Source organism: Monodon monoceros, unplaced genomic scaffold, assembly GCF_005190385.1.
Source record: "Monodon monoceros isolate NGI ecotype Baffin Bay Population unplaced genomic scaffold, NGI_Narwhal_1 Super_Scaffold_18, whole genome shotgun sequence".
Taxonomy (NCBI): Eukaryota; Metazoa; Chordata; class Mammalia; order Artiodactyla; family Monodontidae; genus Monodon; species Monodon monoceros.
The window spans coordinates 57,626,175-57,651,188 of record NW_021703774.1 but is presented as its reverse complement, the minus strand read 5'-3'; the positions used below and the strand labels follow the sequence as shown (position 1 = coordinate 57,651,188).

General features: G+C 38.0%; 1 protein-coding gene across 2 annotated transcripts in view; it reads right to left on the bottom strand.

Moving 5' to 3' along the window:
* SELP (selectin P) overlaps positions 1-22,535 on the bottom strand; it is a 62,205-nt gene extending 39,670 nt beyond the window's left edge. Inside the window, exons 1-3 of one of the 2 annotated variants that reach the window (XM_029231071.1) lie at positions 22,488-22,535; positions 16,976-17,124; positions 11,938-12,081 (exon numbers count right to left, since the gene is read on the bottom strand). In XM_029231071.1, the coding sequence (XP_029086904.1) occupies positions 11,938-12,081; positions 16,976-17,080 (249 nt within the window). In that variant the 5' untranslated portion in view covers positions 17,081-17,124; positions 22,488-22,535. Of the gene's footprint in view, positions 1-3,152; positions 3,202-11,937; positions 12,082-16,975; positions 17,125-22,487 lie in introns of those variants that run through there. The other variant, XM_029231070.1, reaches the window with a different exon arrangement.
* Positions 22,536-25,014: the final 2,479 nt, after the last annotated feature.

The following is a 25,014-nucleotide window of genomic DNA, read 5'->3' as shown; positions in this document are numbered from 1 at the left end:
GAACATGAAAACATCAGTGTCGCTGGAATGGAATGAGCAAGGGTAGAAGAGTATGAGATGAAGCTGGGGACAGATCACTCTGGGCTTTAGGAACTAAAACAAGGGGGTGAGGTTTTTGTTCTAAGTGCAAGACAAATCGGGCAGCAGGTAGATTTCAGGAGAGGTAGTGATGTGGTCTGATTGCTGCTGAAAATTGGGAAGTCCTAGAGGTTAGTTGAAAAGAAGTTGTTCTGGAGTCAGATCTTGTGAGTTGGAAATGACAGTTCCAGAAGGGATCCAATTGCCAGGGTTTTGAACAGAGAAGCGTCCTGAATAGATGCATCTAACGATGGTGTTTCTTTTTTGTAATTTGAGGTAATATTATAATCTGTAGTCTTTCAAATTAAAAAGCAGCAAGTCTACAGGTGGTTTTAAACAGATGATTTCTTTTCAACATTTATTTACATATACTTCTAGCACACTGCTAGGTGCATGGTGGGGCACCGAATAAATATTTGCAAACATTGGATATTATAATATCTACAAAATCAGTTTGTTTTATCTTAGAAATTTCTTATGGGAAAGAAAGGAAATTTAAGAGGGTCGATGAGAATACAAAGGGGGAAGGCAGATATGAGAGTCATTGAAGAGACAGAACTATACAACTTGTCGGTGACAGAGTCTAGATTTTCAAGGCAGTACAACTGATATCATATTATTTCCCTTAAGTTTATGGGTGATGGTGGTAATATAGCACGGATATTAGTGGCCTCAGCCTAAAGGCAGAAAATGAAGCAGTGAAACAAAGAGGTCTATAAGCCAAATAGCAAATAGAAATAAAGACAGGAAGAGGAGCCCAGGACAACATGAATACTAAGAATCAAAGCATATATATATATATATATATATATATATATATATATATATATATATACACACACACATATATATACACATATATATGTATTTAGATTCCTGATCACTGTTATTTAGGATGAAATATTGGCATTAAATATAAAGTAGCATACTTAAAAGATTTTTTAAGCCATTTGGACCATGGCTGAGCTATATCTCTACAAATATAAAGGATTCACTTTGTGTATTTGACTTTATAAAATTTCTGTTTTGCTTTTCAAACAGAGAAATGAGTCACTTAGAAGACAATGTAATAATAAATTCCACTTATGAAACATCATGTGCCTACCCTCTAAGGTCAGCTCCAGAGTCTTTCCCCAGTACCGCCTGTTATGTAGTAAGTCACTGTGATGTTTGAGGGTTTGATTAATAAGCTTCCACTTACAAAATTCTGAAACTTAACTTTCGAAGAGCTAGCAGCCAGCCCAGGACAGCGTGAACAATTTAACTACATTCTGGAAAATAGGTAATGGAAGGAAGAGTAAGAACTAGAATCAACAGACCTAAGATGGTCAAAAGGTATAAATGGAAATGAATCCAGACCTACGTCTTAGTCCACTCACACCCTGACTAACAGTGGCGTAATTTAACTGTAAGTTCCCCGTCTAGCGCTCCCCCGCTCTGAGATCCATCTGATTGAAAACACCCCACCAGAAAAACCTTAACATCTTTCCTCAGGTCCTAGGGTTAACTGAAGCCACTCTGAACTTGAAGTTGAATTTTCACACAGAGTTCTAGGTTCCGGAATCCCAAGAGACAAATGTACTCAAGGGCAAAGGAAAAGGTCTTGTCATTGAAATATTCAAAACAATTCCAGGGCTGGAGTTCTTAGCACTTCATTGCAGAGTTCCAGCCTAGCTTCAGGATGCCAGTGGAGGAACTTCTGAGCTTAAAGCATAAGAGGCGAAAGGGTGGGGTTCCATAAAGCTCAGTGTTTATGTGGATGTCTGCATTTTCATCTACGAAAAGGAGTTGTACCTTTTGTCAGAATCTCAAAGAACTCCATGATTCAATCTGTTAACATTCCTCTAAAATAGAGGAGGACCCCAAAGAGAATAGACGGAAGAAAGAACTGTTCATTCATTTAAGTTGACCAATACAGGAAAATTATGCAAGAGATAAGACAGAAGTAAAACACATTCTTACATCATTGGAGTTCAAACTCAGGACAGACTCAAACTCCTTCCTCTTCTTTTCATCGTCCTTTTATCCCTATTCTCCCCAACCTGGAAAATCCTCATTACAAGTATTTGAAAATGGTACTATAATAAAGCAAAGAGATGGAGTGAATTGGGTATAAGTGCTCCTTTCTTTGGTATCCCATAGAAAGGGGCTCAAAAACAGGGACAGTCTGGCTCCTCTCTAGCCACAGACTGCAGAATTGTAGACCCTAGGACTGTATGAGATATGCCTTGTAAGTCGAGGGTAAAACTCTGTGTGTGTCTTATCTAGGATAATGTTAATGAGTTCAAGAAAGCCTTTTTCCTTGGATCTTCCCTGGATCCCAAATCCCACTAAACCCCAAGAATTTTCTCTTTCTCATAACAATAACAGCTAACATTTACTGATCCACAATTATGTGCCAGGCTCAGACCTAAATGCTTTTCAGTGTAAACTTATTTAATCCTCACAATGATGCTACAAAGTAGAGTACTATTATTCTGTCCATTTTATAGAAGAGGAAACTGAGTCACTAACAGGACTGAGAGCTGAGGCAGAAATGGGAACTGTGTGAATACTCTACATTAGTCCCAGCAGACTCTTAGGGCTCAGAGAAAGAAATAGGCGAGCTGGGGATGAGAAAACATTTAACTGTAGTCTTGTCCCAGGACACTTGCTCAGCCTTGCATTCAACCCAGACAGAAGAGCAATCCTGGAGAAGGAGGTTGAGGGTTAACCAAGGTTTGCTCCAAGAGAGTCCCTGTAAGCCCTGCTAGGAAAAACAGCAGCTGTAGAGTCAGAGGACGGAAGTTCAGATCCAGACAACATCAAGCCTAACAGTGTACCTTAGGTAAAACACCTAGCCTCTCTGTAAGACACAGCAGCTTCATTTGTAACATGGACATAGCAACTCACAAAGATGTGGGGAGGGTCAGAGTGGACAGCAGGTTTTGAAATGCTTACAAACTCTGGAAGGCTACTCAACACAAAGCTCCATGATTACTGCCCTTCCTCATTTTCGGAAGCTTTACCTGCCTGACTCAGCTCCAAACCACTTCAACTCAACCACTTCCCATAGTAAAGAGAAATGAACTTACCATCTCCTCTGTGACACAGCCAGCTTACTGCTGTCTGTGCAGCCCAGACTTCTTATAGTCTTGCTGCCTCCCCTCAGCTGTCAGGCTGTTTAGAAAAGCAACTTCCTATTCACTTTCCTGAAAGTCACCACAGCCCTTCCCATGAAGTTAGAATGTAGATAATACAGGAGCAGTGTTGGCAGCTTAGAAATAACAGTCACCGAGGAGACGGGCAGGGGGGTTTTGCCGACTTCCATGGGAGGTGGTCCACAGACAGGGGTGAGTGTGAATCACTCCTGGACATTCCAGGCTGAGCAGTATAGGAATTGTACCCACACCCGCAGTGGTCAGGTTTCTTTTGACGATGATATGAGCTCCAATTTAAGGTCATATATTGGAAAACTCACTTTGTCTTAATCATAATGTCTTAGTGTAAGTTTTCCAGTTATTGTGAAGTCTCAGTGAATGTTTTCTATTCCAGCAGGCTTCTGACGGATAAGGGACAAATATAGTAACAAAAAATAATTAGGTGGGAAAGGGAAAGCCACTGAGGGTTTTCTGGCAACTGGAGGGGTTGTTGGAAGGACTTTGGGAGTGAAAATATAAAACAGATATGGGTCATTATCAGAAAGGGACTTCTGCTTCTTAAATCTGAAAAAAGATGTAAAAATGATTAGTGTGGGGAAGTAAAAGGCTGTGTGACACAGTGGTTAAGAGACCCCACTTTGTTCCATGTGTGGCTCTCCTTTAGCCAAACTACTTAAACTCTCTACACCTTTTTTTTTTTTTTTAAACTGTGAAATAGAATGATTATAGCAGAACTTCTCTTACAGGGCTGTTATGTGATTAAATGAATTGATATGTGGAGAGTGCTTGAAACAATATCTAGTCCACAGTTAGCACTCAACAAATGTAGGCTATTATTATTACTTTTCAGATTTGCCATCAGACAGCAACATCAAGTATCAAGCATTTAGTGTCAAGTCAGAAAACCGTAACTCCAGTTTATCCCCTTGGAATTCTAGTTGTGCAGTAGTGGGTGTTATTCTTCATTCACTCCATGATTATCATAGCTTGTAAATGGATCGATTAAAACTGGGATAAAATGGAAAAATCTGGAAGTCCAAAGATAAAGATGACTTAAAGAGCTTGGACCTGCATTTGCACTTGGGAATTTGGGACAAAGAGGAAAGGATTAATACGTGGTAGAAATAGAAAGCCTGGTGAAGGAGGCGGTGATAGAGGAATGGTAGCAGGAGAACAAGGGATGCTGAGAGAGAGGAAAGCACGAGGGACTTTGGGCAGCATGATGCAGAGGTTTAGAGCCAGACTGCCTGCCTCCACTGCCTACAAGCTGTGTGACCTTGCAAGTTATGATCCTCCTGTGACTCAGTTCCCTCAGCTATGCTAACAAATAAGGATAATAGTCATCAGTTATTGCCACATGGAGATGTTTGGACAGTTACATGGATATACGTGTGAAGTGCTCAGAACAATCCCTGGCACACTGCAAGTGCCGTGGATGTGCTAGCTATTATTTTTCTAAGACTTGCCTCCACTCCCTCCTGTTCTTATTCTCACTCTCCAGATCCTCTTCTTGATATTGCCTTATTAAAAAAAAAAAACATTTCTCAGATGGATATGAGGGAAGGTGCTATTGTAGACTCTAGGTTCTACCAACAATGTGTTTTAAGTGGGATAATGTTAAAGTTTAGGGAGTGTGAGGGGAGTAGAAAAGGATTCCAAGGGATAGGAATGGAAGGAAAATACCATTGACTTTGTTTAAAAGCTGTTCAAGCTGAATACCATTTGCATGAGTGGATTTAGTCTATATAGAAAATCTATATTGTTTCTAATTATGTGGCCACTAAAAACACGATGATTCTAATATAATTTAATTAGTAGTGTTACTTCTCTGTTTCATATCATGTTTTCTCATCTCTTCATATTGTACTAGAAATTCCCAAAGGGCAGGGCCCCTTTTTATATTAGTCGTGCTTTTCCTGTAGTATCTAGCAGAGGGCAAATAGACACCCAACAAATACTTGTTGACTCATTTATTAGGTGGATGGCTCTGGGTAGATACAATAAAAGTGTCCCCTCCCATCTTCCTCTCTGAATTCTATTTATATTATTTCAGTGGTGCATTCATATACACAGGAAATATTTAAGCTCCTTCAAGGCTTCAGGCATTGTGCTAACACTAGGGATTCAATAATGAGCAACACCTTCGTGGAGCTCAGAGTTGTTTTATTTAGAGGTGGGGCATTGGATACTAGATTAAAATCACACAGTTAAATGCAGGAAGAAAAAAAATGATGTGGGGAAACTTTCTAGGCCAGTTGAGGCTTGGAGTAGCCCAGGAGCTACCAGATAGCCACAGTGGCTGGAGGGTTGGGAAGGAAGCTGGGTTAGGGAGCACCCAGACCATGTCGGGTCCCACAGGCCATGTTAAGGTTGTATCTTCATGTGTAGCATCTGTCATCTAGTCAAATAGAAGGCAGTTAATTCTAAGGGAAGTTCCACCTGCACAGCTGGTCCTCTACTCATAGAAGACTAGGGAACTTTCTACAGAATAGTCCGTAGGATGACAAGTTAGAACTTCAAAAGAAGAACATATAGCTTTCCCCCCTCATTGTTAATGTAATACATGTTTGTTGTAAAGAAAAGAAAAACATAAAGTAGGGAAAAAATTATCCAAAGTACTGCCACCAATGGAATTGGAATCACATTGTATATTCAGCACAATGCTTTTGTCATTTGATAATATATCATAAACCTTTTTGATACAATATTTCTGCTCTAGTTACAACTAAAAAAAAAAAAAAAACCCTAAGTGTCTGTCACTCCCCTGATGGCTGACATAGTCTTGGACAAAGCTGACCCTTACACAAGTTTCATGAACTGCTAACTCTTCCCACTGAAATCCTATTTAAATTGGTCTGTGGTATTATGCTCAAGCATTTTGTTTCTCTATCTTTGCTCTGCAGCTTTTGAAAGGGAAGGAAAGGCAAGGGAATCAGTCACTGGCCAAGGTCTCAAACAGTAAACATGAGCCTTCACAAAACTATCTACACACATAACCTTAAATAGAAATTAGATTCTCAGGACACACTCCATATTACCCCATTTATGCCCACTTAGCCCCGTCCAGAGTTTCATTTATTTGTCCTACACATTTTTGTTACGGCCCATTCTGCGCTATCTTCTAAGCTACTCTCTGAAGACACACAGATGAATAGGACGCAGTCCCGGTCCTGACGGAACTCAAAGACAAGTGAAGAGATGGGTAGAGAAACATAATTAACAATATGGAGGACATGGTGTATACACACATGTTCTTGTGCGAGCTCCACGAAAAGATATCTGACTCAGTCTGATGACGGCAGTGGAGAGGTGGTTGGAAAGGATGCTTAGAGGAGCATCTACTCACTGAGCTGAGTAGAATAAGTCAGATTCTTCTGTGCAAGCTCAGTGGTTGGACATGCACATACGGAAAATGCTCTAAACTCAGCAGATGAATTAGGAAGTGGTTTTTGTATTAAAAGTATTTTTATCTTTCCAAGAGCATATTGTGTCTGGGGCCCTTTGATCAACATAAGGCTGTGATAACCACAAAATGGTTGTCACCCGCAGTTGAACACTAGAAACACAATTAAATTGGTGACCTGTTCATACACGAACAACACTCATAGACTCTTTCAAAGTCGCTGAGGAAGTGAAACAGAGATAGTGTTACATTTTTGAGCTACTATTATGGAGCTCCTATTCTTGGGCCAGACCCTATGTTAAGCAATTTAAAAGCTGTATCTCATTGAATCCTCACAACAGCCTTATGGGTTAGTTCCAATCTGCACAGCTGGCTCATCTACTCAGAGATTATTATGATACACATTTTATTAAAAAGTAAATTACCGCTTGGAGGGTTAAATGTCTTGCTCAACATGACAGAGCTAATAAATGAAAAAGATGGGATTCAAATTCAAGTCCAGCTGAAATGACACTACACTAAAATGTGAGTTTTTCATTAAACTCTTTAAAAAGCACTTCAAATAATTCTATGCTCCTGGCTGCTAATAAAAGGGAATTGTCTTACCAAGATGTATGATAGCCTCCTAGGGATTTGCTCTCCTTTAACAATGAAGAGATGGGAAATGGCGTCATTTGAGATTTTAATTTGGGTGACTCAGTTGTACTTAAACTGTGCTTAATAAGTGTTCTTCTCTTTCTATAGCTAGAGCTTGCCATTTTACTCTTTGTTATTACAATAAAACTATACTTTTTCAGCTCATCTGTCAATGTAATTAATAAAACAATTCCCACAGGAAAATAGTCTTTTGCTAAAATGAAAATATAAAAGTAATGTATCCTTTTATAAAAGATCCATACCATACAGAAAGACAAAAAAAAAAAAAAGTGAAAATCATCCATTATATCACCCTACCCAAAGATAACCACTGTTAACTTGGTAGGCTTTCAGAATTTTTTAATTCACATATTCACAAAAAGTTTTTCAACAAAAATAGATTTAAGTTTTATTTTTTATATTTTGGTTCTTAAAAGTAAACCATATACTAAGGACATCTTTTCATGTTAATAAATATATACGTACATCAGCCTTTATAAGGGCTGCATAATATTCCATTTATAATGCACCATAACTTATTTAAAATATCCCATATTGATGAAAATCTTACTATTATAAACAACACTGCAAAACATCTTAGGATATTTATCTTTACCTATATTTGTCCTATAACTTCTCTAGGAAAATTTCTAGAAGTGGATTTACTAGGCCAAAGTATATTTGCACTTAAAATGATGACAGATATTATTTCATTATCCTCCAGATAAAAGTATAAATCTGAACTCTCACCAGTAGTATATGAAAGCGTCCATTTCCTCACTTTTGCTCTAATACTCACTTCATCAGTTTTAAAAAACTTGGCCAAGCTTGTAAACAGCTACAACAAAAATCTCATTTTTCTACTTTTTAGGACTTAGATTACTATGGCACTTACCCAATCTGTAATGTTTTGAGAAAGTAACACAAAACATTGGGACACTGCATAAAGTTGCCTTGGATGTCACCTCCTGCCACTTTGCAAGCTTGGGGACTTTGATGCAGTCACTGGCAGTGAAGCATGAATGGTGGCAGGCTCAACAGAGGTGAAAAACAAATGAAAAGATAGATGTCCAAAACACAAACATGGATTGCTCCCTGGGTTTTGTGGCTGCTGCTTTTGTGGTTGTTCAGCTTCTGCTTGCCTGCCTTTTACAGGATTGGTCAGTTGGCTCATTTTTAGAAAATTAGGTTATTTTATTACTGAGTTCTGGGGACTACGTTGCTAGAAAATGGTTAAACTCAAAGAGGAGAATTCTGGTAAACATGAACCTGAATAATAAAAAACTCCATATGTACTCTGGAACAACACTTGGCACCCAAATATCTTGGTTATCAAAATGGGTCATTGAATGAAATACGTATAAACTCCAGCTGTGACATTAAACAATAGATCATAATATAATAAAGATGTAGAAAATCAGCAACTGTATAAAGTCATTTAGCTGGAAGTAATCAAATCAAGCCTGAGTTATTGATCCTCAAGTAATTCTATGATCCTGGCCCTTGATAAGAGGGAATTGTTTTTCTCAGAGATTTAATAGCCTCCCTGAGGATTTACTTATGAGATGATGGGGACCCTGAATGACCCTAAATGAAATGTTGGGGTCCCACCGCTGCAAGGCAAGTTTAGTTCTAGATGTTATTATCCAAGGGGCAGAGTGGTTCTTTCTGAATAGAGTGGTCTGCTGGTAATCGCTAAACACCTTTTGGGTTGAATCCATTTTATCCATTCTACCTTACTCGGAACTTCAAGGTTTCAGTAGTCTGCTTTTTATAAATACTTGGGCTGTGTGGCCTTGGACAAGTGACTCAACTTCCCTTAGTTCAGTTTTCCCTTTGTGACCTATTGTAAACAATGAAGAGGTTGCATAATGCACCATGAGCAACTGAGATTTACCCCAGGAAGACAAAACTGTTTTAACATTAGAAAATCAGTTATGTAATTCTTCGTATTAACAGATTAAAGAAGAAAAAAATGTAACCTTCTCAATACACAAAAAAATGTTCAGTGAAATTCAACATCCATTTATTTAAAAAAATTAGAATGTTAGGAAACTTCCGTAATGTGATAAATGTTATCTACAAAGAAAATCTATAGTAAGCATTATCGTGAATGGTGAAACACTGTAAACATTCCCTTTAAGATCAGTAACAAGACAGGATCCCATTATTTCCACTTCTATTCAATATTTTTCTAGATGTCTTAGACAAGAAATAAAAAACAAAGAGAATGTTCTAATTTCATTCTTTTACGTGTAGCCGTCCAGTTTTCCCAGCACCACTTATTGAAGAGACCATCTTTTCTCCATTGTATATTCTTGCCTTCTTTGTTGCAGATTAATTGACCATAAGTACATGGGTTTATTTCTGGCTCTCTATTCTGTTCTACTGATTTATGTGTCTGTTTTTGTGTCAGTACGATACTGCTTTGGTCACTATAGTTCTATAGTATAGTCTGAAGTCAGGAAGCGTGATTCCTCCAGCTCTGTCCTGCTTTCTCAAGGTTGTTTTGGCTATTCAGGGTCTATTGTGTTTCTACACAAATTTTGAAATTATTTGTTCTAGTTCTGTGAAAAATGCCATTGGTCTTTTGATAGGGATTGCTTTGAATCTGTAGATTGCCTTGGGTAGAATGGTCATTTTAATGATATTAATTCTTCCAATCCAAGAACATGGTATCTTTCCATCTGTGTTGTCTTCAGTTTCTTTCAACAGTGTCTTATAGTTTTCCTAGTATAGGTCTTTTACCTCCTTGGGTAGGTTTATTCCTAGATAGTTTATTCTTTTTGATGAGATGGTAAATAGTATTTTTTAAATTTCTCTTTCTGATATATTGTTGTTAGTGTATAGAAATGCAACAGATTTATGTATATTAATTTTGTATCCTCAACTTCACTGAATTCATTGATGAGTTCTAGTAGTCTTCTGGTGGCATCTTTAGGATTTTCTATGTATAGTATGATGCCATCTGCAAACAGTGACAGTTTTACTTCTTTTCCAATTTGGATCCCTTTTTATTTCTTTTCCTTCTCTGATTGCCATGGCTAGGACTTCCAAAACTATGTTGAATAAAAGTTGTGAGAGTGGATATCCTTGACTTGTTCCTGATCTTAGAGGAAATGCTTTCAGCTTTTCACCATTGAGTATGATATTAGCTGTGGGTTTGTCATATATGGCCTTTCTTATGTTGAGGTATGTTCCCTCTATGTCCACTTTCTGGAGAGTTTTTATCAGAAATGGATGTTTGATTTTACCAAAAGCTTTTTCTGCATCTATTGAGGTGATTATATGGTTTTTGTTCTTCAATTTGTTAATGCGTTCTGCCATTTGCAACAATATGGATGGACTTGGAGGGTATTATGCTAAGTGAAATAAGTCAGACAGAGAAAGACAAATACTGTATGATATCACTTATGTGTGGAATCTAAAAAGTACAAGAACTAGTGAATATAACAAAAAAGAAACAGACTCACAGATACAGAGAACAGTCTAGTGGTTACCAGTAGGGAGAGGGAAGCGGGGAGGGGCAATATAAGGGTAGGGGATTAAGAAGCACAAACTATTATGTATCAAATAAGCTACAAGGATATATTGTACAACACAGGGAATATAGGCAATATTTTATAACAACTATAAATGGAGTATAATCTTTAAAAATTGTGAATTACTATATTGTACACCTGAAACATATAATATTGTACATTAACTATACTTCAATTAAAAAAAAAGACGAGGAATAAAAGGAAAAAAGATGTAAGGACTTGAGAATAAGAAATAAAATCATCTTTATTGCAAATGATGTAACTGTCTGGTAGAAAACCTCAGTGAATCTACAGATAAATTATTAGAACTAGTAACAAAACTTTAAAATGTGACTTAATAAATAATATACAAAGTTAAGTTTCAATTCTAAGCATCAACCCCAAGAATTAGAAAATCTGTTGTTTTTATAAGAAGACTTTTACAGTGTTATAAAAACTTCACATACCTGGGGATAAACCTAACAAAACATGTGTGAGTCTTTGTAGCAAAAATTATAAAACCTTAGTGAAAACATTACAGAAACAAAAAGATATATTATGTTTATGAGTCATAAAAATATAGATACTCCTAAAATTAATCTAATTCTATATAATCCCAATTATAATAAAAATCCCAGTAGATATTTTTTTTTGTTATAGAGCTTCTTATTAACTTAATAACTGTTTATTGATCACCTAGTTCTTGCCAGATGGTGTACTAGGCATGGTAGAATGTAGCAATGAGCAAGACATATCCTTCTCCTTATGGACCTTAGTCTAGAGGGAGAAACTGACTTAAAATCAGCAATACTAGTATGTGATGTTGATTATAGGCTGTGTGAGTGACATTGTGCAGATGATAAAATTGAAACTTAAGCAAGTTAGTTGCCTTGTCCAGGACTGCAGAGCTAATACTAGAACCACTTCTTAAATCCAAGGTCGTGAAGTCTGACTTCAAAGCCCCTGTTCTTCCCATGTCACCATGCAGGTTTCCAAGACCCCATTTGGCCAAAAGTTCAGCCACTGCACATTCCTCTGTGTACCTGTATGGAACCATAAATGCTTCTGAAATATCCACAAAGTATATATGACCTGGACACAAAGCTGCACAAGTTAAGAGCTGCAGCAGCAACAAAGTGCATGTAGAGTGTTCACTTACGCCAGCACCACCGGGCTCTGTGTTTAGGCAAAGTTGGCAGTTGCTGTGATGTGATTTCAGGGATGCTTCTCTAAAAAGCTCTCCTTCCTGGACCAGCTCAGTTTCTAAAGAATTCCGTGATTGGACAGTCAGGTTGCAGGATTCCTAGGAAGATTGTGCAATAAAAGAAAATGTCAGCAATCTCCTTGTCTCCAACGCCATTACTTCAGTGGTTTTTTTTTTTTTTCAGTAACTATAGTAATAATGACACAAAGGCTCAACCCTATATCACAAGTGAGTAAGATTTTGCCACAGTCTGGCTTTCTCCTCTAAATTGCCTAACCTCAGTACCCAGATGCATCGTGGAGAGAACATCTATGTACAGCCATGCCTCAGAAATGGGATCTGAGATCTGTACCCCTAGTCCTAGCTAATGAAACCCTGCAGCTCATCTGGCAGGAGTTCTGGGCTTCCACTTCATCTAGCCTGCTACCTTGTCCTTGCCCTAGGAAGCTTCAGTAAGTAATTTAAGACAAATGCTTGAAACTATCTTTTCAGGTTTGTGAATGACAATGAACATCAATAAATCAAAATCATGGAGACTAGGGACTTCCTTGGCAGTCCAGTGGTTAAGACTCTGCACTTCCAATGTAGGGGGTGTGAGTTCAATCCCTGGTCGGGGAACTAAGATCCCACATGCTGCATGGTACAGCCAAAAAAAAAAAAGATTTAAAAAAATCTTGGAGACTAAATAGGAAGGAGAAGAAATGCTTCATAATAAACAGGAACCAAGCCAGGAGCTGAGAAAAGCCTTTCTCTAGAAAGTATTTTACTTTATGAACCTGAAAAATCAGGAGACTATTTTATACAACTGGCTCTTTGCTATGTGCAATGAGACAAAAGAGAATATGGCATCAGGGACAGGTGTGAGAAAAAACAAGTTCGATGCAATATGTGACAGAGCAAAGAAAATAATGGCAGTAAGCAGTAAAAAGCAGAATTGTTACAGCAGAGAAGTAAATGCACAATCCACAAGAAAGTGTCTGTGTTGCAATGATTGAGAACTTGGCTCTTCGATCAGACAGATTTGGCTGTAATTGAATTACAATTCTGCCACTTATCAGCTGTCTGACCTTCAGAAATTTACTAGAGCTCAATGCTTCAGTCATAAAATGAGGATAATAAGAGGATTAAACAAGGTAATGCATTTATAGTGCTTCACATAGTACCCAGCACCTAGCAAATGCTCTAAAAACTAATGCCTATTATTATTTTTATTCTAACCTATAAACTTGACATGTATCCTTTGGATTTAGATTTAGGCATTCAGGATCCTCTGCTAAAGTGCCAACATCCCTGGGAAAGGTAGACATTATTATTGTTGTTGAGCATCTGCTTTGTACAAGGCAAGTTTATTAAACAACTACCTAACTAAAAAGGGGGAAGAGACGACCAGTATTTTGAAGAGTGAGGTAAGGTGTGTTTCCCCATTGTGACCGTGATAACACCAGATCAAGGGAGACACAGAGGGGAGCACGAGATTTCTGGCTCTTCCCATTTCCATGCACATGACTGACCTCACCATTCTAGAAGAATGCTGAATGGTATCAGCAGACCCCATTCTTTAGTGTGGAATGACAAATTGTTTTCCATTGCCTGTAAAAGATTCATATTCTCACTAGGGTCTCCTATATCTTACTAGGTTTGTCAACTCATATTCCTCTCCTTAGGAGACACTTGATCTCCAAGTATCTCTGACATAAAGACACAATTACATACAAAAGATCGTAGCATGGTCTAGGGATATTGCCTTATTCAAACTATCTCTAAAATCCCAACTGGGTTGATAGGAGGTGGTGAAATAATGGAAAACTACTGGGTTAAGTCATTTCTAGGTGGTGTATATCTACTGATGAAGAAGACCATAATCACAGACTTGTTAGTGAGCAATAAGAGATGGCAGATGGTGATAAGGAGAATGGGGCAGCACCAGAGACCAATTTAAACCACGTCACACCTGGGCCTGGCTCCAGCTTTGGTTTGGGCGCTCCTACGGGAGCGGTGAGACGGCAGCATCTTTTCCTGTCTTCAAGTGCCTCGGGAATTACACGGGAAGTCAGTTACACTGGCCTGGCAAATTTGGCTGACAAACAGTGGATGTCTTTCCCAGGCATCATTACACTTCCCCTGTTAACACTTCCCATTGTGGAAAAATCTAAACAAGGCAGAATTAACGGGAATCCAACATTTTCCTTTCTATAATGTAAAGTTTCCTTGACTAACTCCATTAAGAAACTACATGTTGGGGGGTTAGGAAATTGGAGAAAGCAAGCCTTAACACCAGTGCATAATTATTTTTTAACTCTATGTGTTGAAAATAAATATCTGATCAAAAAATGTTACACATACAACAGGTTGCTCTAAAGCAATGATGATGAAAAGTCTATACACAACAATATGGATGAGTCTCATAGATGAAATGCTGAGTGAAAAAAGAAAACAGATAAAAAAAAAGAGAACATGTTGAAAGATTCTATAGATAAAGTTCAAAAACAGGTTGGACCAACCTGTGCTGTTGGAAATCAGGAAAGTGGTTACCCTTGACTGAAAAAGTAGTGAGGGAAGCTGCTTGGGTGTGGTGACGATCTGTTTCTTGATCTGGGTGCTGATTACGCAGGTGTGTTCAGCTGGTGAAAATTCATCAAGCTGTACATTCTTGACCTGTACCCTTTTTCACGTGTATTTTATACTTTGAAAAAGTTCAAACAGTAATTAGCAATCAAGACTAGCTAAGTGGGCCTCCCTGGTGGCGCAGTGGTTGAGAGTCCGCCTGCCGATGCAGGGGCCACGGGTTCGGGCCCCGGTCCGGGAAGATCCCACATGCCGCGGAGCGGCTGGGCCCGTGAGCCATGGCCGCTGAGCCTGCGCGTCCGGAGCCTGTGCTCCGCAACGGGAGAGGCCGCAACAGTGAGAGGCCCGCGTGCTGCAAAAAAAAAGACTAGCTAAGTTAGCCTCAGCATTCTGGCTTGATAATGGTTTCATCTTTCTAGAAAAGAAGCCATCAATCATTTTAAGATGGGGCAAATTTAGGGGGAAATCTGAAGTTAAAAAATTCAGAACTTAGGTTTATTGGGTCATTTACTGAGCCATTAGGTTTACTAGGTTTATAGGTTTCTTTTCCACAGGTTGCAGCAACATAGGTTTATTCCTTGATTCCAGCCCTTGAGGAGTCAGAGCACTTTGTCTTTTTCTTCTAAAAAGACAACCTTCACCTCCAGCACCTGAGACATGCATTTAACCACACTGGGTAACCATGGAAAGGTATTGGTAGGAGAAATTTGGTTTTATGTCCTATCAGATACAGAAAGTATTTAAAACTTTCCAGGGGAAGAGAGTCTGAAAACAAATAAATGTATGTTACAGATGGACATTCTAGACTTCTCTTTCTTTTTTCTCGAGATCTGTTCCCTATGTCCCTAGAGACTGTCCGATCTGCTGCTGCTGCTTCATCCCTCACCCCCAGAGCCAGCCCTGAAAGAGCAGACTAGGGCCAGGTAGGGCTTCCCAGAAAAGCACAGATGGAAGTCACCTTAATAAGGAGACATTTTAAAAACTCACTTGAAATCCTAACACCCAGAGATAATAGTAGCAGAGTTAGATATATAAATAAGCACATATATATACACACATGTATATACATATATCGTTCTAGACTTCTTTTTCTTACTAGCACTGAGTGTTGCTTATAACACATTTCACTAAAAAGGGCAGGGGTTGAAATACTTTATGGTATGAACCTGAGCATTCATATTAAAACAAAATGTTTACTTTATTAGAGAAATTATGACTTATTGAGCAAAAGCCAGGTACCCTATGTAGATGATATATAATCTCACAGTGGCCTTTAATCTCATAACAACCCTGCAGCACTGACATATCCTCTGTTTTATACACAAATGTGGAAATTGAGCCTCAGAGAGATTAAGTAAGTGTGGCAAATTCATTTAATTCGGAAGTGGAAGGGTCAGGATTTGGACCCAGTTCTGAATGATTTAGAAGGCTTTGGTCTTTCCTTATAACATACCTCTCATGAAGAGTAGGCCCTTACTGGTGTTCATCTTATTTGATTTAAATCAAAATTTTGAATTAAAAACTTTGAGTATAGTGTGAGATCTTCTGAAGCCAAAGGACTCTTATTCAATATTTAGTTGAAATATTTAGTGGTTTTTATTTATTTTGACCACAGAGGTGAATCATGGAAAGAGTCATCGTGAACTTTTTTTTCCTTTGAACATCAGTTTTTCCCCCCCCTCAGCCCCACTAAACGATAATTTCTTAATCAAAATCCAGTTTTTACAGCATTTTCCCAAGATTAAAAGGGCTCTATCATTTTCTGTAATGATAAAATTAATAGGTTATTCTTGTTTTTAAAAATTGGATATTACAAAAATATCATAAATAATAAAATTTTTTAAATTGCTTGAACTCCTAGAAAATAGTGGTTAAGAATTCGATATAAAATACGCACACACAGGACTTCCCTGGTGGCACAGTGGTTAAGAATCCGCCTGCCAATGCAGGGGTCATTTGTTTGAGCCCTTGTCCAGGAAGATCCCACATGCCGTGGAGCAACTAAGCCCATGTGCCACAACTACTGAGTCTGTACTGTAGAGCCCGCAAGCCACAACTACTGAGCCCGTGCACCTAGAGCCCGTGCTCCACAACAAAGACAAGCCGCCGCAATGAGAAGCCCGCGACCCGCAACGAAGAGTATCCCCCTCTCGCCGCAACTAGAGAAAGCCCGTGCGCAGCAATGAAGACCCAACACAGCCAAAAAAATATAAGTAAATAAATAAATAATTGTTTAAAGTCCTTAAAAAAAATATGCACACACACATAGTCCTAAACTTCTTTCTCTTTATAAATGCATGTATGGATTTTAATAAAAACTGAGACTAATGTCCTTTGAATAAAAATAAATAAATCCAATATTACATGCTTTCACACCATGCCTTTACTTTATAGCGTTTACTACAGTAGTCAGGAAATAATGATTTACATCATCGTTAGTATTGCTAGTAGTTAAGTGCCCTTTGGAGCTAGACTCCCTGGTCTTTAATCCCAGATCTGTCATTGACCAGCTATGTAATCCTGGGCAAGTCATCCTTCTTCCTCAGCTTCTTTATCTGCAAAACAGAAAAATAATATCTACCTCACAGGGTTGGTGTGAGGATTAAATAAATATATGTAAAACACGTAGAGCAACATATGTCACATATTAAACCCAAATGTATTAGCTATTGTCTTAGTTGCCTAATGTTTCTCTTTCCAGTAAGTTCCATGCATGCAAGGACAAAGTTGGTCTTGTTCCCAATTGTGTCCTCAGCCTGGTACATAGTGTGTGGTCAGTAGTTGTTGACTGTTATTATTAATAGCATTCAATAAGCATCTGTTGAATGGATGAGGGAATACCCATTTACAGCTAAGGTATTTGATATTGATAGAGTAGTAAGAAAAGCCCACATTTTAGAATCAGACAAACAGATTTCAAAGCCTTATTCCTCATCCTTAACTATTTACTTTCTTAGGGGGAAAGAGAGGTCAACATATTGAACTTTTATGACCCTGATTTCCCATTTGTAAAATGGAGATAACAGTTCCTTCTTGCAACATTGTTACGTGGATTTGAGACAATTGTGTTAGTTTATCAATAAAGAGTAACTATTTCTTGTACAAATATCACGTTATAGTATCCAGAGTATTATGTAACCCTAAGGGGTGTGATTCATGTGGAATACAACATAAACGGTGTCCCCTGGAATAGTCACTGCAGGAGCTTTGAGGGTATCCACATTACATTTATAAAAATGACAAAGTAGCCCTGTATTAGAGTCTCTCGGTTTGGATATTTTGGGGGTCCATAAAAGCAATTTAGGAGCAACGTTAGCTGCAGAGACATTCTGCAGGTGATATTTTCATTTCAAAGCCATAGAAAGTAAGACATAGCTATGCACTCAGGACCTGGGGTTAAACTCAAGCCTTTTAAATTCCAAGTTCACTATTCTCTAAAGCCCAATAAATACAGGGTCAGAGAAAGAAGGGTAAAGCAAACTCTGATTAACTAGTGTCAGTGTTTGTGCTAACTGCTCATTTATCATTCAGCATCTACCAGATGCTCCAGAGCTAAGGAACAACAACTCCATTCTGCACCCCATCTCTGTCCTGCATCCTGGGGTGGATGCTGTTCAACTGGTATTCACAGTCAGGACGGAGTCTCAGAATACAAAGGGAACCTCCTCTCCAATCAGATTAACAGGGTATTTGGCAATAACAAGTTGCTTCTGAGGAAAAGTGAGTTTCTTGGCATACTCCTTGTCAGCATTACAAAGCTGAAAGTTAGATTTATCTTCACTTATGGCAGCACACCCTGCTGCCCAAATGTCTTGTTTGCATTTGCTATTGTTGGTGGGGTGCATGAGTCAGAACCCCAGCCCACAGGTTTTCCCAGGACTTTCTTATTATGGGCATGATCCGAAAGTGTTTGATAGGTAGTCATAGGCTGACACACAAAAGAGCCAACCTGGGGGCTGGCTAGGGCTTGGCCAGGGAGGCAAGCTTGGGCATTACATTTCAATAGAGCAGGAAGGGGAAGTGGTGGCCCTATAACCTCAGGGAATATTTCCAGATGACCCACCGAATCTCTCTCCTGCTTTGAGGAAGTGGCCTAGCCTAGAACAGCACCAGCCATGGGAGAAATGCAAACCCTAACCAGGAGAAGCAGACCCTTACCCAGAGGGGAATAGTTCAGGGCCACCGCCAGATTCTGTTACAATTTTTAAAAGCACTCAAGAGTTGGCAAAAATAAAATCTTGGGTTAACTGTAACTAGAATATTGGCTTTCTCTTTGTGGAAGTGTTGGTCAATCATACCTGTCTGTGCCAGTTCCCCCAAAGAACAGAAAATATACTGAGGTCGTAGCAAGAGGAATTTAAGCTAGATGTAAAGGAGAACTTCCTGAATACTAATTTAATTACATGTTGGAACTATTTTTTTTTTTTTTCAGGGAAGAACTGTTCAGAGTCCTTCCTGCAAAAGGAAAGCTAAAATGATCTTGTAGCTAACCAGACCTCTGCAGAGTTTGGATCCATGCTGACATTTATTCTGTTATCCCTGAGATGAAGTGTGTTGGAATAAGTGAAAATGTTTTGTATTAGTATTTTTTTATTTTTATTTGCAACCCATAAATAGATGCATTAGGTTTTTTTTAATTGAAGTATAGTTGACTTACAATGTTGTATTAGTTTCAGGTGTACAGCAAAGTGATTCAGTTTTCAGATTGTTTTCCATTCTAAGTTATTATAAGATATTGAATATAGTTCCCTGTACTACACAGTAGGTCCTTGTTGTTTACCTAGTTTATGTATAATAGTGTATATCTCTTAATCCCAAACTCCTCATTTATCCCTCCCCCACCCCTTTCCCCTTTAGTAACCATAAGTTTGTTTTCAATGTCTGTGAGTCTATTTCTGTCTTGTAAATAAGTTGATTTGTTATCATTTTTTAGATTTTACATATAAGTGATATCATATGGTATTTGTCTTTGTCTGACTTACTTCACTTAGTATGATAATCTCTAGGTCCATCCATGTTGCTGTAAATGGCATTATTTCATTTTTTTATTATATATATCTTTATAGATAGATTAGGTTTTGATCTTGATAATTCTAACATTTATGAGCACAGTTGCAAGCAATTTTCAGGAGTTAATTATCTAGCTGTGGCCAATTTCAGGAGTTAATTATCTAGAAGAAGAATCATACACATAAATAAGATATGTATGACACAATGGGAATTCACAAAGTTCTGCTGAATTTTAGTAGAGGAAAAGATTACTCCAATTTAGAAATTTAGGAAAAATCCCCTTTTGTGAGCTGGGTCTTATAGGATGGGCTAGACTTAAATAAATGGGGAATGGGGAAAGTGGAGGTAATGGCTCAAGTAAAGATTCGGAAACAGAAAAGCACAGAGTGAATTCAAGGAAAAGCAACTACTCTAGTGTGTCTAGAACCTAAGTTGAGGTTCAGAGACTGCGCTGGCCAGACCTCCAGTGCACAGTGCAGTGCTGAATAGAAGTAGTCGTGGCTAGTGTGTGGTTGGTGTGTCAGTACAGGTTCTCCAAGAAATAGGCACTTAGACGGGTAGACGTTCAAGAGCTGTGTTGACCATTAAGTTGTGCTTAGTATTTTCTTTAAAAGAAACACCTGTGAAGGATAAAGGGAACAGAGCAGAAGTAGATAGGAAGAGCCTCCAGGAGGGGGTACAAGCATGGCACCTATAAAAAGAAGAGAAAGGAAGGAGAAGTGAGTAGGAAGGATTTCAGACTGTAGCACAGCCCTGAGACAGCTTCAGCCAGGCCAAAAGGGAATCCTTGAGGCAAGGTTGCCCATTAGAGGAGTCCACACCCATATGATGGGCTCAAGCTATATCAGAAATTTTGTCAGTCACTGACTGAGAGCAGCCTGAATGATGTGTAGCCTCAGCATGAAAGTGGTGGTGGATCCAGAGGGGTAGCAGCTAGGAATGTCAGTCAACTTGGCTCCCTAAACAGGAGATCTGAGTGGTGAATTTCACGGGCTACTACAGTTGGTCAGTAGCATTGGCTGACCCCCAATTAAAGAGGCACAGCTTCTAACAATTCACCATTAAGGATGATGTTTGCCATAGTGTTTACTAGGAATCCCTTTTTTTTGGTTAAGGAAATTCCCTCTTCTAGCTTGCTAAAAGCTTTTCTTTTCCTTTTTAAAAATCATGAATTCTTTTTTTTTGCAATATTGATTGAGTTGATTATGGGGTTTTTCTCCACTAAGCTATTAAGAAGGTGATTATGGTTAGAAATTTTCTAATGCAAATTCTACCCTTATAGTTCAGAAATAAATTGAGCATGAAGTTATATTTTTTATTTTCTGCTATATTTGGCTTGCTAATACTGTGTTTAAGATTTTTTCACATATATTCATAAGTGAGATTGGACTGTAATTTCTTTTTCTTGCAAAGTCTTTATCTGGTTTTTAAATCAAGGATATTTTGGCCTCCATAAAATAATTAGGGGATAGTTCTTTTCATATCTCTAGAAAATGTTGGATATATTTGGAAAAAATCTGGGTAGTTTTTTTTTTTTTAATTGGTAGAACTCACGTGTAAAACTATCTGAGCCTGATGTTTACTTTGTGGGAAGAGTTTTAACTCCAGTTTCAAATTCTTTATTGATTATAGGAGACCATTCAGGCTTTTTATTTCTTCAGGAGTAAATAGTAAATTTGGCAAGTACAGTTTTTTCAGCAAATTTGTTTCTTTTGACTATTACCAAATATATTTTTATTAAGTTGTTCTTAATGTTTTAATTAAAGAAAAATCATCTCTGATACCATTAGCTGTATCTTTTCTATACTCCTAATGTTGTATATTTATACCATTTTTCTTTATTTCCTTGATCAGTTTGTCTACTTTTTGATCCTCTATTTTTTTCTATATATTAATTTCTGCTCTTAAATTTATTATTTCCCTCTTTTTTTACTTTCTTATGGTTTATTCTATCATTTTTGTCCTCTAACTTCTTAAGTGGGGTGTTTAATTTTTGCCTTTTTGCTTTTCTAATATAAGCATTAAAATGATAAAATTTCCTTGATATTTCTTTTGCTGTACTCCACAATTACCAAATGTAGTATCTTAAATATTATTCAATTATAATCAAATTTTTGTGATTTTTTTTGACTTAGGAGTTATTTAAATATTTTAAAATTATTAAGCATACTGGGATTTTCAAAGGTTTATTTTTTTAAATTAACTTATAACAGAGGAAGCTTTGATCTGTATGATTCTGGTTCTTTAAAACTTACTGACACCTGCTATATAGTCTATTATATGATCTATTTCTGTACATGTTCCATGTGTAATAGAATTGATTAATTGTTGTGTTCTATACACCTCCATGAAATCAGACATAGACGTTTTTGCATGAGGATTGCAGCTGAATATACTCTTTGATGAAGATGAGAGGCCTGATATCTATAAAGCTGGGCTCTTTAAACATATTGCAGTGTAGCAACAAGCAGTTTCTAATCTCTGGGCCTTAACTTCCCTCTGGGTAAGGAGCTTTTATTTTTAGCATCCATATATAATCTGTATTTTCTCAATTAGTGGGTAATAAAAATAACTACTATCCTGTAATTTTTAAACTTTAATGAGTATTCTTCATAATAGAAAAGTTCAGAAACTACTCCGGTGAGCATATGCTTTCTAAGGAAATACTGATTTCTCTAGAACATTCACACAGTGCTTCAGAAGTAACTAGCACAATTGTGTATGTCATAGGTATCATCAGACATGCCTCCTGTCTGTTAACTCTAAATCCGCCTGAAACTGACCACACAATCAAACATGAGCTCAATGGACAGGTCCCAGCACACTGAGACAGGGGAGGCCAGTTTGCATGAGGGTTTCTGTCAAAACTGTATTTTGGAAACTAAACTCAGATTGCTTTCATTTAAGGGTCAGAATTGATTCAAACCCACATCTTTAAAATCCCTTAGTTTGGGAAATTTTTCCATCCTCAGTCTCCTCCACCACTTGTCTTCGTGAATCCAAAGCCATTTTGACATATCCTTGACTCAATCCTATATTAAGAATAAAAGAGATATGTTCAAGCAGAGGAAATATAACAAAGGAGGGACTTTCCTACAAGATCTTTGTAAAAGAAAAAAAAAAAGAACATTTGCATAAACCATTTTTAACCAGAGTCTTTGTTTTGTGTCTTTCCTTTCTGAATTCTTTGTTACACTCCCTTGCAGTCCCCCTCCCAGTCTCTGGACCCCAACCAGTGACCAAAGCCTTGATTATGTTTCACTTTGGAATCTTCCTGGCTCCACCGTAGTCATCATGCTTGAATGATTACATTTACTGGCCAGTCTCCCTGCTTCCTCTTCTTTCCATTCCTAAACCCCTAGACGTGCTGATCTTCCCAGAACATCATTGTGATCCTGTCCCTCTCTTGCTCAAGTTTTCCCAGAAACTACCGAGTAAACTTCACCAGTGTTAGTCTGGTGTTTAAAGCTATTCTGTACCTTTTCCACTGCTGGTTCTCTGCTAAGCTTATAAACCTGTCTGACATCTCTGACTTCAATACCTTTGTCTTGGATACTTAACTTACCTCCTGGTTCCTAATTAGACCTCCCTCAGAATCTACTTTAGCTATAAATTCTGCTGCCCTTTGACAAGTGGCCCCTGTCTACTCTGGACCGTGGTGTCTCTTAGCTTGCACACCCAGCATGCCATAGTTCACACTGCCTCCACTTGCAGTTAGAGGTGTTTTCTTCCCTCCACCTCCAGATGCTGGGTCCCTCAGGGCATGACTCAGCCCCTGTGTGTTCCAGCCTCTGGTAACATTTCTTATAATAGGGAGTTTGCAGTAGATGTTTAATTGGTTAGTTGAAAACCACTATCCCATGCCATCAGCCCCTCTTCACACTAAACATGCCCGTATAATTTAACACTCAATAACCATTTTGAGCATCTATTGACCTCCATATATAGAGATGTGTTCTAAGGATGCTGAGATCAAGAAACACAGCCTGTTCTTTCAAGGTCACTTTCTTGGATGATTTTGGTGTGAACTGGGGAATGGACACATTCTTTTCGCCTGCTCAAGGAGCCCAGCATTAGTATTTAAAATCAAATCTGGGACTTCCCTGGTGGCGCAGTGGTTAAGAACCCCCCTGCCAATGCAGGGGACATGGGTTTGAGCCCTGGTCCGGGAAGATCCCACATGCCGCGGAGAAACTAAACCCATGCACCACAACTACTGAGCCTGTGCTCTAGAGCCTGCCTGCCACAACTACTGAGCCCACGTGCCTAGAGTCCGTGCTCCACAACAAGAGAAGCCACCGCCATGAGAAGCCTGTGCACTGCAACGAAGAGTAGCCCCTGCTCATTGCAACTAGAGAAAGCCCATGCACAGCAATGAAGACCAAAATGTGGTCAAAAAAATTAAAAATTAAAAAATAAAATAATAAATAAATAAAATAAAATCCACTTTGAGTGATTTTTTAAATTCCCTTTTCAGCATTAGACACATAGCTCCTTTTATTTTATTTTTAATTTATTTATTTTTAAAATTTATTTTATTTATTTTTTATTTTTTAATGTATTAGTTTAATGTCTTTATTTTATTTATTTTTGATTTTATTTACTTATTTATTTTAAATGTGTTAGTATCTGCTTCACAGCAAAGTGATTCAGTTATACATATTCTTTTTCATATTTTTTCATTATAAGATATTGAATATAGTTCCCTGTGCTATACAGTAGGACCTTGTTGTTTATCTATTTTATATATAGTAGTTTGTATCTGCTAATCCCAAACACCTAATTTATCCCTTCCTACCACCTTTCCCCTTTGGTAACCATAAGTTTGTTTTCTGTGTCTACGAGTCTGTTTCTGTTTTGTAAATATGTCCATTTGTGCCATATTTTAAATTCTGCGTATAAGTGATATCATATGATATTTGTCTTTCTCTGTCTGACTTCACTTAATATGATAATCTCTAGGTCCGTCCATGTTGCTGCAAATGGCATTATTTCATTCTTTTTTATGGCTGAGTAATATTCCACTGTGTATATATATCAAATCTTCTTTATCCATTCATCCGTTGATGGACATTTGGGTTGTTTCCATGTCTTGGCTATTGTAAATAGTGCTACTATGAACATTCGGGTGCATGCATCTTTTCAAATTAGAGTTTTCTCTGGATATATGCTCAGCATCATATGTAGCTCTATTTTTAAAGTAACCTCCATACTGTTCTCCATAGTGGCTGCACCAATTTACATTCCCATCAACAGTGTAGGAGGGTTCCCTTTTCTCCACATTCTCTCCAGCATTTACTGTTTGTGGACTTTTTAATGATGGCCTTTCTGACTGATGTGGGGTGATGCCTCGTTGTAGTTTTGATTTACCTTTCTCTGATAATTAGTGATGTTGAGCATCTTTTCATGGGCCTGTGGACCATCTGTATGTCTTCTTCAGAAAAATGTCCACTTAGG